General features: G+C 47.3%; 1 protein-coding gene across 1 annotated transcript in view; it reads right to left on the bottom strand.

Annotated features, from left to right (window-relative positions):
* The window catches only part of DNAJC7 (DnaJ heat shock protein family (Hsp40) member C7), a 30,359-nt gene that overhangs the window by 439 nt on the left and 15,594 nt on the right, over positions 1–14,326 (bottom strand). The window contains 9 exon segments of the mRNA XM_003131409.5: positions 326–388; positions 2,719–2,871; positions 3,029–3,175; positions 3,563–3,636; positions 6,655–6,746; positions 7,840–8,004; positions 8,510–8,663; positions 9,351–9,469; positions 14,204–14,278. Coding sequence (XP_003131457.2) covers positions 326–388; positions 2,719–2,871; positions 3,029–3,175; positions 3,563–3,636; positions 6,655–6,746; positions 7,840–8,004; positions 8,510–8,663; positions 9,351–9,469; positions 14,204–14,278 — 1,042 coding nt within the window.

Raw genomic sequence — 14,326 nt, 5'->3', positions numbered from 1 at the left:
GGGGGTCAAGCAGGCTGGGCCCTGGGGTGTAGGAGGGAGCACGCCAGCAGGCTGCAGGCGCGGGCTTAACACCTTCGCTCTTGCAGAGAAGCTCTGGGCAGCTCAGAGACGCCTCCCCGACCTGACCGTGTGCAGGTGAGGCACTGACGCTCCCCAGGCCAGGTACGCCCGGAAACCTCCCCTCTCCCCATCCTCAGCAGCACCCAGGGGACACAGGCCCTGCGAGATGAGCAATCTGCTGCCTCCACTCCCTCTGACTCTCACACTCTGCCTAGCTGGAGAGTCGCTGGGTTGGCTTGTGGTTTGGGAATTAGGGCACACCCACCTTCAAAGCTGAAGCCCCCAGGACCGCCAAAGAATGCCTTGAAGATATTGTTTGCATCGAAATCTGTGGAGCAAAGTGAGGAGCAGAGAAAGCACAAAAAGGTGGAAAAATTTTAAGTGTCTGAGGAGGAATTTATCAGAAAACGGCCTCCAAGCTTTCCCAGATAGTGTCACTTCCCTCCTTTCCCCCGAACTGCGCAGACGAGAGGCGACCCTGCGCCTTAGGGTGTGTTCCCTTCTCTTGGTCCCAAAGGAAAGCTTTCTTTGCCCCCACCCGATGCCAAGGCACTTTATGACACGAGACCTCCCCCCGACCACCTGGCTGGGGCTGCTACTGAAAAGGCTAGAATTTATCACTTAAATGCTACCAAGACTGTATATAAGAATGAGACCTATGATTTACTGCATATGTTTGATGCTATACTCTGTTCACACTGTAAGCCAGAAAAAAAAAAAAACTAGTTAATTTTTTTATTTTTATTTTTTGGCCACACCCGCAGCATGTGGATGTTCCCAGGACAGGGTACCCCTCACCTCTCAGAGCTGTAAACAGAGCCATAGCAGTGACAACATCAGATCTTTTTTTTTTTTTTTTTTTTTGTCTTTTTGCCATTTCTAGGGCCGCTCCCGCAGCATATGGAGGTTCCCAGGCTAGGGGTTGAATCGGAGCTGTAACTGCCGGCCTACGCCAGAGCCACAGCAATGTAGGATCCGAGCCGCGTCTGCGATCTATACCACAGCTCACGGCAACGCCGGATCCTTAACCCACTGAGCAAGGCCAACCTCATGGTTCCTAGTCGGATTCATTAACCACTGAGCCACGAGGGGAACTCCCAACACCTGATCTTTAACCTGCTGAGCCACAAGGGAACTTGGAAGAACAAAAAAAAGCTACAGTTTATTAAGCACCTACCCAGTGCCAATCACGGTGGCGGGTACCTTGCATACATTTTATCTTCCCAACTCACACTCAACAAAAACCGAAGTGGGGGCTCCAGTCACTTGCTCAGATCACGTGGCCAGTGAAATCAATCGAACTGAACACTGCCAACTCCTGTGTGCCTCCAGCGCAGGCTCCTTCCACCAGGCCACAGCGTGGCTCGTGTCCCTGCCTGCCTGACAGAGCTGCACAGGATTTATCTCCACCGGCCGATCCCACACATACATCGTGTCCAAAAGCGAATTCTTCTTTGCCTGTGTATCTGCTCATCTTCCTGGGGTCCCCCAGCCCCCTGAACAGCCAGCCCTATGGGGTCAGCTATGCCAAAGCCACTCTCAACTTAGTCCTCTCCCTGTCCCAACACACTCAGCAGCCAACTCCTGCTGACTCCAACACTATCCCCCTGGTGTATCCTCCGGCCCTCTCCCAGTTATTGCGTCTTCCTCCTCACCCTTTCCAAACCAGCTTTCCTCACTGCCTGCCCCAGGAGTGCTTCTAGTGCCTAGGTCCGCAGCAACCCTACCTAGCTCCCTTCAAGAGCTTCAGTTGCTTATAACTCTTCTCAACCTCGGGGCAGAGTAATGTTTATTACTAGTAAACCAAGGTTTTAAAAACACACATATGCACACACACCCTAGAACTGGCAAGGTCAGGATTATCTACATAGTATCATCGACTGTATTTTAAATTCCAACAGTGGAATTTAAACTTCTCTTAGTGGAAGAGAAGAGCTGGCTCGAGAGGCAGTGGTCTGACAACTGTGCACAGCTCAGGGCTTCTTCTGATCTCCGGCTGAGCTCAGTGAGCAGCGATGCTCACGGCTGCACCTGACTTCATTCTAAGTCTTCTGGGGAAACCAAAGCCTGTGACGGCTGACAGGGACACTGCAGTGGGGGAAGAACTTCCAGCCCAAAGGAAAAGCCCACACACCGTCTTCCCCGCAGCTTCTCGGGCCTGCTGAGGTCTGTCCCAGCCACTGCCGGCACTCAACACTCCGAGCCTCGAGCACCTCTATGCTCCCAGATAGAGCCCCCGGGAGCCCATCAAAGTTGCTATGCTTTTCTGCACATCCAAGGTGTCCCTTGCTAGAGCTGACCTCCTTGGCAACCACTCTGCCCCCTGGCACCTGCTACACTTGCTTGTCCTCCTTGGACTCCATGTCTGTTAGACCCGGGTTTGGATTTGCCGGGGGGAGGGGGGGGGACAGAATTTGCAAACCCCTGGACTGTGGGTTCCTGGAGGTCAAGGACCCTGTCTGCTTCACCTTTGTTACTTCCCGCCCCCGGCACAGTGCCTCTCACGTTACAGGTACTCATCGGAGTGCGCTTTACAAACTGCTGCACGTGGCAGGCGGATGACACAAGCCTCTCCCTCTGGAAGGTCTTTAGAGAAAGAGCTGCCATTCCACGGCTGTCAGATTCACCCCGGGCTGCCCCAGGCAGCTCCCGACTCACCACCCATATTCATGCCCTCTTCATCCAGGTCTTGCCCACTGTCATAGCGAGTCTTTTTCTTGGGATCAGAGAGAATGGTAAAAGCTTCTCCAACTTCCTTGAACTTTTTCTCCTCCTCCTTCTGAACTTCCGCACTGGCTCCGCTGTGCCGATCTAAAGGGAGGAGCACAGAAGAACTCGGAGCTTCAAAAACACGACGTTTCATTGAAAGACTGCATTGTGTCTGGTACTTCCCCAGCGTGGAGGCTGCGGCGCTCAGCAGCACCTGCTCAGCTAGGAGCCCCGCCCTCCCATGAGCGCGCCGCTCTACCTGGATGGTGCATCAAGGCCCGTTTCCGGTAAGCTTTCTTGATCTCATCCTCAGATGCATTCTTGTCTACTCCAAGGATCTTGTAGTAATCTTTCCTCTTACTCTTCTTCAGTTCCAGCTGTGCATTCTTCAGGAGCTGTTTGTGTTCTAGAGGGAGACATCCAGTGTCAACGGACAATCCTGATTCTGGCTTCCCCCCCAGGTCCCAGGCCAGATGCCCTGGAGTCAGAAGCCCTGTTAACCATACCAGAGGCTTTTACGGTGTTTTCTTCCAGGGATTAAAAACAATCTACTCATACTTAGGTTCTTCGCATCGGCCTCAGCACACAGGAAAGGAAGTGAAAGTGACAGGGAGGACTGGCGACCAGAAAACAGGTGCCTTGTCCCACACCTGGGATCTCTGTTCACTTCTTCCTGGCTGGGGATCACAGAGGCTCCAGGTTCCTCCCTGAATCAAACTACTCAAGTCCAGTTCTAGGACATTCAAGTCGGGCCACACAGTTCCCTGAGAAACGTGCTCTCGAACTTCTTTACCTTTCGTTTTCTCCGTCTGATACACTTTTTCATAGTCCCGCACTGCTTCTTCATACTGTTCTGTGTCCATGTAACTGAGGAAGAAATACAGGGCAGTACAGTGACATAAACAGCAACGGCCTTCAGTTATCCCTCTAGGAGAAGAAGTATGGCTCAGGCAAGAGACACACACTTTTGGTTGAGATGTTTCTTGCAACAGGAGTCCTTCAGCTAGCCGTGAGAAAAAGTTAACTACCAATTCCTCAAGGGAGAGCGAGCAAGGTCTCAGCCACTTGCACCTAGCCAGCCAAGTGATACCGTGCTCTGAGCGGAGAGCAACCAGGAGGAGAAAGTTCCCTCCGATTTCACTCAGAGCCACCGAGAGGCATCTGGACTGCCTTAGGAGAGACAACGTGAAGGCAGCTACTTGATTACTTGGGACTGCAAACAGGGGAAAAATTATCAAGTGAGATCAATGGCTATGAAAGAGCTTTGAAACTGAGAGTGTCATGAACATGCCAGGCCAGCTCCAATCCAGAGAAGTGGGATGAGTGAGCCACTAGAAGGACCTGTTCAAGGTGGTGGCTGCTGGCAAATGATTAAGACTAATCAGTCTGAGAGATGCAGGTTAGTGACACAGAAAAGGAGCGTCCAAACACAGTCTTGCTTCTATTCGAGAGCACAGAAAGGAGGAGGGGCCCTGGCCCACAACGGGAGGAAACTGGCTTGACAGGCTGATCCCCAGACCTTTTAAGTGTCTCTTCCCCCGAAGTAAAGTGGCCTCTTCCTGATAACATCACTGGCTCCAAGACTGGCCTCCTGATTAAACGGACTGGCAGGAGGTCCAGAGACAACCACCATCAGCTGGGGAGTGGGGCGTGACCGAGCAGTGCAGCCGGCCACTGCGCAGAGGTTCAATGGGCGCTGCCGCACAGCCCAGCTTCACAAACACCACAGAGCCCCACCGGGCTGAGAGCCCGGGGGCGGGGGTGTTACTGATGTGGCCGGCAAAAGAGAAGCCGAACAGCTTTGGTATCTCTGATTCTTCAGACATCTTGATTTACAACCTTAAAAAACATGCTAACAAAACCAGTGCCCCACAAACACAGGGCACGAAGGCTGCCAGGAGTGCAGAGAACCCATTTACAAGATGGAGTATAGTAATATTAACTGAAGTTAAAAAAAAAAAAAAAATTAACTGACAGCTCTAGGTATAGGATGATCTGACAGACAAACTTGATGGACTTTCCAGGCCCTTACACAATATACTAAATAATAAATAAGCTTATGTTACAGTGATTTTCATTTTTATTTCACTTTTTTTTTTGGCTATACCCATGGCACGTGGAAGTTCCTAGGCTAGGGATCAAACCTGCGGCACTGCAGTGACCTGAACCACAGCAAGGGACAATGCTGGATTCTTAACCTGCTGTCACAAAGGAACGCCCAAAATAAATTTTTTAAGTTGAAGAAAACATAGAAAAGAACAGCTTCAGGGCAAATGGGAAACCCTAGCCCACAATGGGAGAGGCAGCAAAGTCTGGCATCTAGTAAGGCTGAACCCATCTCTAGTACTTCCTGTCAATTCCAGCTGCCCGAGGGGACTGCTGCCAAGTTCTCAGCCAACTGTGCCAAACAGTGCACACTGTCCCCTGTGGCAGGATCCCATGGCAGAGCCCCTCAGAGGACAGTTCTGTTTCTACCACAAAGATAAAGAGTTGCCTGATCCCGTTACCCTCCTAACAAATCAAGAAGTTTTTCTCTCCCCACTCCCTGTTCAAACATGACAGTGTGTTCCATCTCCTGAGTGGATATGCTGTTATGCATCCGGCCGCCCCCTCCCCACTAGACAGCTGGGTGAGAGCCTTCTTTTTTGCTATTACAGGTAATTCTGCAGTAAACATGTACACAAGTTGCAAAGTAAGTCGTGAGCCGGGTCAAAGGGCACTCTGTTGTCTTCTACAGCGGCCAAGTTTGTCTGCGAGTGGTTTGCAGAGATGAGATGACTGAGAGTTGGTCTCACAGAATCTGTAATATAATTCCATGTATGTTTGACAGACTTAGTCATCTACTTAGAAATTCGCTTTTTAAAAAAAGCACTATACACAGGAGCAATTTCCCTATTTTTTTTCAAAAAAACATGGACAATTTGGGGAAAACTAAGCAGCCAGTAAGCCATGCTCTGCACCACTGATGAGACTGGGGGGAGCTTGAAGAACCAGAGGTGCATCAATCAGGTAGCAGTCACAGCACCAGTTCTTGGGCTGTGACACTTCACGACAAGGAACGGGATGGGTGCTAGAGGGCTGGCTGGCAGGCAACAAATAGGTCTTCCCTTAGGAACTTCAAAGACAGGATGTTCTTCTCCAGGAAATAGTCTGAAATAAGAAAAAATGGACTTGGGGAGCTGTCTCTCCTAGCCCCTGCCCACGCTTCCGTCTGGAGAAAACACTCGAGTGGGTTCAAGAGTAAGATGGACCAGCCGGCTGTGGAGCACCGCGACCCCAAACGCCAGTCCGAGCACCAGATCTAGGCAGGCACATCCTGGCTCATAAACCACCTAGTCAGACAAAGATCTTTCAAGGGGGCTTCCATACACTGCTGAGAGGCCGAGCCACACTGATCCCTCCCCAGTGTAAGGCTGGCTAACTCCAAACATACAGGATGAGCAGAGCTCTCCACTAGCTCCAGGAGATACTTTATTCTTCCTCTTCCAAGCACCATACATTCATTCAACAAAACAGTAACTGAGTGAGCACCTACTGTGTGCCAAGCACTGTGCCAAGTTAGAGCAAGTGTACACCACAAAATAAAAATCTCCAAAGGACACGGATTTTAAACTTTAACAAAAGGAATGTGGGTCAGGCATGAGAGGAAACTTACTGACCGTGAGGGGCGTAAGACACAGGCATGGGAGACTGAGGGAGCTTGTGCAATCTCCTCCGCTGGAGGTCTATAAAGATAGTCTAGGGCTGGAACAATCCCACCTAGAGGCAGGGGGAAGGACCAAATGACCTCACGACATCCCTGGGTCTGCTTCATCATCCATAATGCAATCCCCCTGGCAGGCCAGCAGCAACTCCCTCTGCCCCTCACCCACCAGAGGCACTTACCACTGCGCTCTTCTCAAGTAGGCTTTTATGTAAGTGTCATCGAGCTTCACTGCATGTGTGCAGTCTTCTATTGCATCATCTAGTTTCCTAAGCTTCAGGAAAGAGAGAGCAGTCACACTTCACATCTTGAGTGACTGAGGGAGCCCAGACGCTGTGGGCATGACTTCACAACGCTACGAGGATCAATCATGCTGGTCCCCTAACCGCCACACTCATTCTTGGTCACTAGGAAAGCCAGAGGGCTAAGGACACCAAATTCAAAACTGGTTTATTTTCTAAGTGATGGAAGCTAGGCACACTTATCTATCTACAAGGATAAACCACTTCTACCATTCCAAGTTAGTGCCAATCAAGGCATGGAAACAATGGTTCCTGACCCCTATTCTTCCAGAGACCAACTAGAGGGATGAGAACTGTGATTTTTCTTTTTTTAAACCACTAGTGCTGCAAGAGGAAGGGGCCTATTCTTTTGTTTGTTTTGGTTTTGTCTTTTTGCCTTCTCTAAGGGCTGCTCCCATGGCATATGGAGGTTCCCAGGCTAGGGGTCTAATCGGAGCTGTAGCCGCCGGACTGCGCCAGAGCCACAGTAATGCCAGATCTGAGCCGTGTCTGCGAACTACACCACAGCTCGCAGCAACACTGGATCCTTAACCCACTGAGCGAGGCCAGGGATCGAACCCACAACCTCATGGTTCCTAGTCGGATTTGTTAACCACTGAGCCATGATGGGAACTCCAAGGAGACTATTCTTGTTCCTACCGTTGTGTGGGACAGCAGTGAGCATTTAAGGCATTTCCAACTGAGCATGGTGACCATCAGCTATGCTGGAGAAAAAAGTTAAGCCTGCCTCATACTCTAATTTCTTCCAAAATCACTCCTAAAATAGAAATAATCACTTGCTTAGGCAAAAAGAAGCAATACTTGCTTTAAAAACTGTCCCAAAGCCTCTAGCTTACTCTTACTATAAGAAAAGATCTTGAGGAACAACAGGTGGGAATTGCCTTCCAAATTCTCCCAAGTGCCTCTCAACTCCACAGTAAAAGATACAAGCTTGCCTCTCAGAAGGAAGTTCCCAACAAGCTGAGATTCTCTCTTTTCTCGCCCTCACTGGGCACATTTCCCACACCTCTTTGTTGTCCCTTAAAAACACCTCCACAGGCTCCAAGACCCAGACCAAGTGCTTACCTTGGAATTAACCGTACCCCGATTACAGTAGAGTTTAGCATTTGTTTTTATATTGTTGGGGTCTATCCCCAGGGCTTCTGTGTACAGTTCATATGCTAGCTTGTAATTTCCTTCTTTAAATGCCTTGTTTCCATCTTCTTTCTTTGCTTTAAGTGCTTTGGCATTCTACAGAGAAAAGCAAGGGGAGCTCAGTTCACACCCAGAAGGCCTTGCACCCCCGCCCAGAGGCCCGTCTCTTTGCAACCTGGGTTGTTTGGCATCATATGGCCCCCAGCATGCCCGGCCCCCACACCTGGGCTACTCGCTGCTCACTGGTGATTCCTACAGAGTGGACAGGGGAAACCCAGATTTACAAAGGAATACCAATGAGACCTGGGTCACCCAGGGTTTACCTCCACTCCCCAGGATAAGCATTACTATCTTCCCTGAAGGAAGAAAAAAAAAGGAAGGACACACTTAGATTTTAAAAGGAACTGACCCTATGTGATCACATTTACCTTTAGGCAAATAAAAGTTACCCTAAAATAATTTCTAATGAAAGGACCAAGTATTCCGGCAAGGTGGGAAAAAGTGCTCTCACATTTCTTGTGATTCTATAACCCTCCACTCTCTCGAAAAGGCTCAAAAAGGAAGCTTTTGTTCCTACCCAGATCTGGTCCCCAGAACTTACTCTGCAAGCAATGCAGGCCTTCTCATGGTCAGGAGCCATCCTGAGTGCCTGTACAAAAAACTGAACCGCCTTCTCAATACAATCTTCATAATAAAGGCAAAGACCTCGGACGTACAGAGCATCTGCGTTGGTGGAATCCATTCGTAAAATGTCGCTGCAATAGCCAGAAAGGGGCATATTTAGTTGGGGTTTGGATCTCCCCACCGTTACTATCATTTGGCCAGTGCTTCTCTTGATCATGTGTCTAATATGGTTAAATATCCAAAGGTATATAGATTCCCAAGAACTCTTCCTAAACCGTCCCCAAATAAATAACCTAGATCTACCCTTATACATTTCTTGCGTCTCTCACTCTGTATCAGAACGGGAGTTGGCAAAAACAGCCCACAGGGCCAAATTCTATGTGCTGCTGGTTTCTGTAAATAAAGTTTTATTGAAACCCAGCCACACCACCTGTTAACCCATTATTTTAGGGCTGCTTTTACACTACAGTGACAGAGCTGAATTGCTGTTGACAGAGACGAGACCTGCAAAGCCTAAATATTTACTATCTAGCCCTTTACAGTTTGCAAACCCCTTGAGTAGAAAGAAAAGGACATCTGAAAGATAAAAACACACCAAAACTTTACATTATGTGTTCTCTCACATACAGCTATGTACTCCTATATACCCTTGTGTTTTTAGGTCCAGTCTGACCTCTGGCTTTAAGTTCCAGAAGGTCTGATCACGCTGGCGAGCCTACCCACAGGACCATACGGTAACTCCTGCTGTAGAGAGCTGCCAGACAGCATTTGTCCACTGGTATCGGGCATTTCAATGCAGAACTGGCCTAACTTCATACCTGGCCACAGACTGTGCTTCTGGATAACGACCTAGCATTGCTAAACATTCTGCTTTAAGGATTTTGAAGCGATGGCAGGCAGGGGCAAATTCTAGGGCACGGTCCATGCAAAAAACAACCTACGAGGAAGAAGAGAACAAGTAAAATTCTTTTATGCTGGACTCCAGAAACGTCTTCACTTCTGTTTGGTCGCAGACAACATACAGACTCAAAGGAAAGTAACAGCAGAGTTTAAGAACATACCTAATTCATTTGATCAAACCATTGAAATGAGGAGAGCAGCTGATCCAGATGATAACAACTACTAACATTCACTTCATATATCAACTCTTAACGCTCACAATCTTATGAAGTAGGTAATACTGCTACTCCTATATTAGTGATGAGAAAACTAGAGATGAAGCAACTTGTTCAAGGTCACCAGTTTCTAAGTGACAGGAACAGAATTGGATCTTAGACACTAAGACCCAGAGTCTAGAACCTTAATCAGCATGCTAAGGCGCCTCGGTGCCTCCACAGGGAATCATATCAAAAGTGACTGTGATCAAAACTCACACTCTTCTAGTAGAAATACTATACTTGCTGCTTTGGATAATTCATCATGTTTCGCCTTTGTAAGATAAGGAATAACAAAAACGAACTGATAAAGAATCGCTGCTCCTCATATTACTGAAACTGCGCACAGTTCCCTCCTTCAGCAGCATGACCCTCACATCTCACCGAGCACCCTGGTGGCCACTCTTCCACTTCCATTTTAGGACAGAAATAGACCAGTAAAACGGTTAATTTTATTTAATTTAAATTAAAAAAAAATTTTTTTTTTGGTCTTTTGTCTTTTTAGGGCCGTAACTGTGGCATATGGAGGTTCCCAGGCTAGGGGTTGAATGGGAGCTGTAGCTGCCAGCCCACACCACAGCCACGCAGGATCATTTCCGTGTCTGCAACCTACACCACGGCTCACGGCCACGCCGGATCCTTAACCCACTGAGCAAGGCCAGGGATTGAACCTGCATCCTTGCGGATACTAGTCAGAATTGTTTCTGCTGTGCCATGACGGGAACTCCTAAAATAGTTTATTTTCAACGGTCCTAGACTATACTTAAAACAATGTTATAAAAACGAGAATGCAAGCCTCTCTCTCTCTCTCTCTCACACACACACTCACACACACACACACACAAAGAGCTAAGATTATTTCAATCTTTCAGCTTCCTAAAGGCTCTTTGTCTATTTCCATTTTTTCTGATTTTGTTCTCGAGTTTTCCCTTTTGGTTTGTCTGCTATGCCTGGGAGCCTTTCTGAATCATATTCTCCTCCTGACCCAACAGAGAAATCTGGATATAAGGGACACTCGTTCCCTTTAGGAATCTGGCCATGGGTATCAAGAAGAAATGACGTCTGAAAACTCAGAAGGAGAAATAACTCAAATTCCATCAACAGGAGACAAGTTACGTTAATACAGACATTCATATAATAGAATATTACGTGGATCTGAACGAGAAGCTCTCTGTGTACTAATATGGAAAAGACTTCCAAGGCCTATTAAGTGGGGGGAAAAAAAGGTATAGAACTTTGTATAGCGCATTACCTTTCACGCAAAAAAAAAAAAAAAAAAAAGAAAGAACATTAAAAACAAATCTCTATTTGTATTTGCTTATTTTTGTAGAACAAAATTGTGGCATGAACTAGAGAACGAAGAACAGAGGTTACCCGAGAGAGTGAGAACTAGGCAGATGGAACCAAGTTTGGGAGCACTTTTCACTGAGTATGTTTATACTTTCTAGCTTTGAACTAAGAACAGCAGCTGGAGTTCCCACCATGGCTCAGTAGTTAACGAACCTGACTAGTAGCCATGAGGACATGGGGTTCCATCCCTGGCCTTGTTCAGTGGGTTAAAGTTCCAGAATTGGCATGAGCTGTGGTGTAGGTTGCAGAAGTGGCTTGGATCTAGGGCTGCTGTGGTTATGGCTGTGGCCGGCAGCCATGGTTCCCATTTGACCCCTCGTCTGGGAACTTCCATGTGCCGTGGGTGCGGCCCTAAAAAGACCAAAAAAAAAAAAAAAAAAAAGGAATAGCAGCTATTCAAACATTTACATGCAAAACCATGGGGAAGTAGGTAAACACCAGACCAGAGTGTTGCACTGGGCAGACTTTCTGCAGCATCAACAGAGCAGTGATGGGAATGCCTCTCCTTTCAATGGCACAGCTTACAGCCCTCAGGTTGTCCTGAGGGCATCATGAAAATTCAGGGACTGTGCTGGGTAGTCACAGCGCTAATTTCCCGGTTAAATAGAAGAAAAAGAATTGGGGGGGAGAGCAGTCAGTCAAAATGTCAGGAGCTCTGCCCTGCTGCCTTCACGAGGTTCTGTACAGAGATAGTCTGGCTCATGGTGGGGGGTGGCAGTTGGAGGCTCAGTGCTTCCCTTCCCACCCCCACCTCCCCATGACTATGGGCAGCTGTGGGCAAAGAAGATCTTTGTTTCTTCCAAGTTCATCTGTTTCCCCTGCCAGGATCATAATTCTTCATTTGTGACATCACCATGAACTACAGTGTTGGAGGGGGGTCAGGCTGGGATGTCACAAACAGAGGATTCTGTCACGAACTGGGGATTCTGGCTCCAGAGTGGGCAAGAAAGAAAAGAAACCCAAAAGACCACCTTTCCGGACAAAGCTTTTGTCTACGTAAACCTCAAAAAAGTGTCAGGAGGCAGAAATGCTTTCTAAACACACACACACACACACACACACATTAAAAACAAGACAGAACAACAACTTATGAATCACACGACAAAGACAGTGTGATTATTAAAACCCATGGACAGAAGAGGGATGCTAATGAGCTGATGCTGGGATTCTGTAAAAGCTAATCAGATATTACCAAATAAAAGACTGTCAGTCTGCGACTTAAGAATGATTCTTATCTGTATCCTTTTATCAAACATTTGAGTACGTACAACAGAAAGCTCTGAGTAGTTCCTACTGTGGAGCAGTGGGTTAAGAATCTGACTGTAGTGGCTCAGGTCGCTGTGGAGATGCATGTTTGCTCCGGCGTTGCCACAGCTGTGGTGTAGCTCACGGCTGTGGTCGGATCCAAACCCTGGCCCTGGAAATTCCGTATGCCGTGGGGCGACTATTAAAAAAAAAAAAAAGAAAAGAGTGCACGGAGTAAATTCCCATATATGAAATGACAACTCCATTCTTTGGATGATACGGACTTCTTTTAGGTGATCCTGAAAATTCATCTGATCAGTGGATTTTAACCCTTTTGGGGGCTACTTACCTTCCCTTTTGAAACTCTAGTGAAAGCTACTGCCAAGCTCCATCTAAAGAAGGGAGTCACACTGATAAGGGATAACCACTGCAAACAAGATCTAGAAAGATTCCTGGAACTTCTGTGCTTTCCCCATGTTTCATGTAGGCTAATCCTTTTGACATGTATATTTTTAATGTCTTATCACACAGCTCCGTAAAGGACAGTAGTGTGCTTCTGCAGAAAGGCCTAACATTAGGAGTTCCTATTGTGGCTCAGCAGTAACAAACCTCCATGAGGTCGCAGGTTCAATCCCTGGCCTCGCTCAATGGGTTAAGAATCCGGCATTGCCATGAGCTGTAAGGTAGGTCACTGACTCGGCTTGGATCTGGTGTTGCTGTGGCTGTGGTGTAGGCCGGCAGCTGTAGCTAGGATTCCACCCCTAGCCTGGGAACTTCCATATGCCGAGGGTGTGACCCTAAAAGAAAAAAAAAAAAAAGAAAGGCCAAACACCAAAATGGTGGTGATGAGAGGTTACGCTCACTACTCAAAAACATTAAGGGGGCCTCTCCATATTTTTGATATATAGCTCCAGCCAGTTCACACAAAGCAGAAGTTAGAGCTAGCTCTCATCATTCTAACAGAAGTGGGTTATCTAAACCTAATATTTAATTCCACCTGGCTTTGCCTCTACTCACCAGCACCACCTTATATGAGAAACAGGAACAAATTCAATGAACAAATTCATACTGCTTTTTATTATAAAGTGAAATGTAAATAAGAAAATAAGGACCTTAACAAAAAAGATTTTTGTAATGCTGGTGAGGACGTGGAGCAAGAGTAACCCTCGTTCATTGCTGATGGGAATGCAAAATGATACAGCCACTTTGGAAGACAGTTTGGTAGTTTCTTACAAAACTTAAAACACTTTTACTATATAGTCCAGCAATCACACTTCTTGGTATTAACCCAAAAGAACTGAAACTAGGGTCCACAAAGATGATTGGAACAGCTTTACTTCTAACTGCCAAAAACTAGGTTGTAACAATGGTACCTCTGGAAATCCCCCGGGGAATGCTGATAACAGGGGGAGAGGCTATGCTTGCTGGGCTGGGGATATACGGGAAATCCCTGGACTTCCCTTTCAATTTTGCTATGAGCCTAAATAAAACTGTTCTAAAATTTTTTTTAAGAAGCCTTTTTTAAAAAAGGGAAAGAGGAGTTCCCATCGTGGCGCAGTGGTTAACGAATCCGACTAGGAACCATGAGGTTGCGGGTTCGGTCCCTGCCCTTGCACAGTGGGTTAACGATCCGGCATTGCCATGAGCTGTGGTGTAGGTCGCAGACGCGGCTTGGATCCTGAGCTGCTGTGGCTCTGGCGTCGGCCAGTGGCAATGGCTCCGATTCGATCCCTAGCCTGGGAACCTCCACATGCCGAGGGAGCAGCCCAGTAAATAGCAAAAAGACAAAAAAAAAAAAGGGGAAAGAAAAAAATGCCAAATTAAAGTGATAATTTACTCATACTCCTCTAATTACCCCCTCCCCAGGGGTGTGGAACTTTGTGAGAAAGGGTAGGTGAGATTTCCTTGTAGTTGTACTTTACCTTCCGAAAATCCCGCTTCTCAAAATCCGTTTCTGCTATTTTTTCATATTCTATGACTGCATTAGCATTCTTGAACTAGACCAGAAAAGCAGATAAGATAAAGTTTTAATGAAGTTGTAAATT

The sequence above is a fragment of the Sus scrofa genome, chromosome 12 (assembly GCF_000003025.6).
Source record: "Sus scrofa isolate TJ Tabasco breed Duroc chromosome 12, Sscrofa11.1, whole genome shotgun sequence".
Lineage (NCBI taxonomy): Eukaryota > Metazoa > Chordata > Mammalia > Artiodactyla > Suidae > Sus > Sus scrofa.
This window is presented reverse-complemented; position numbering and strand designations above follow the sequence as displayed.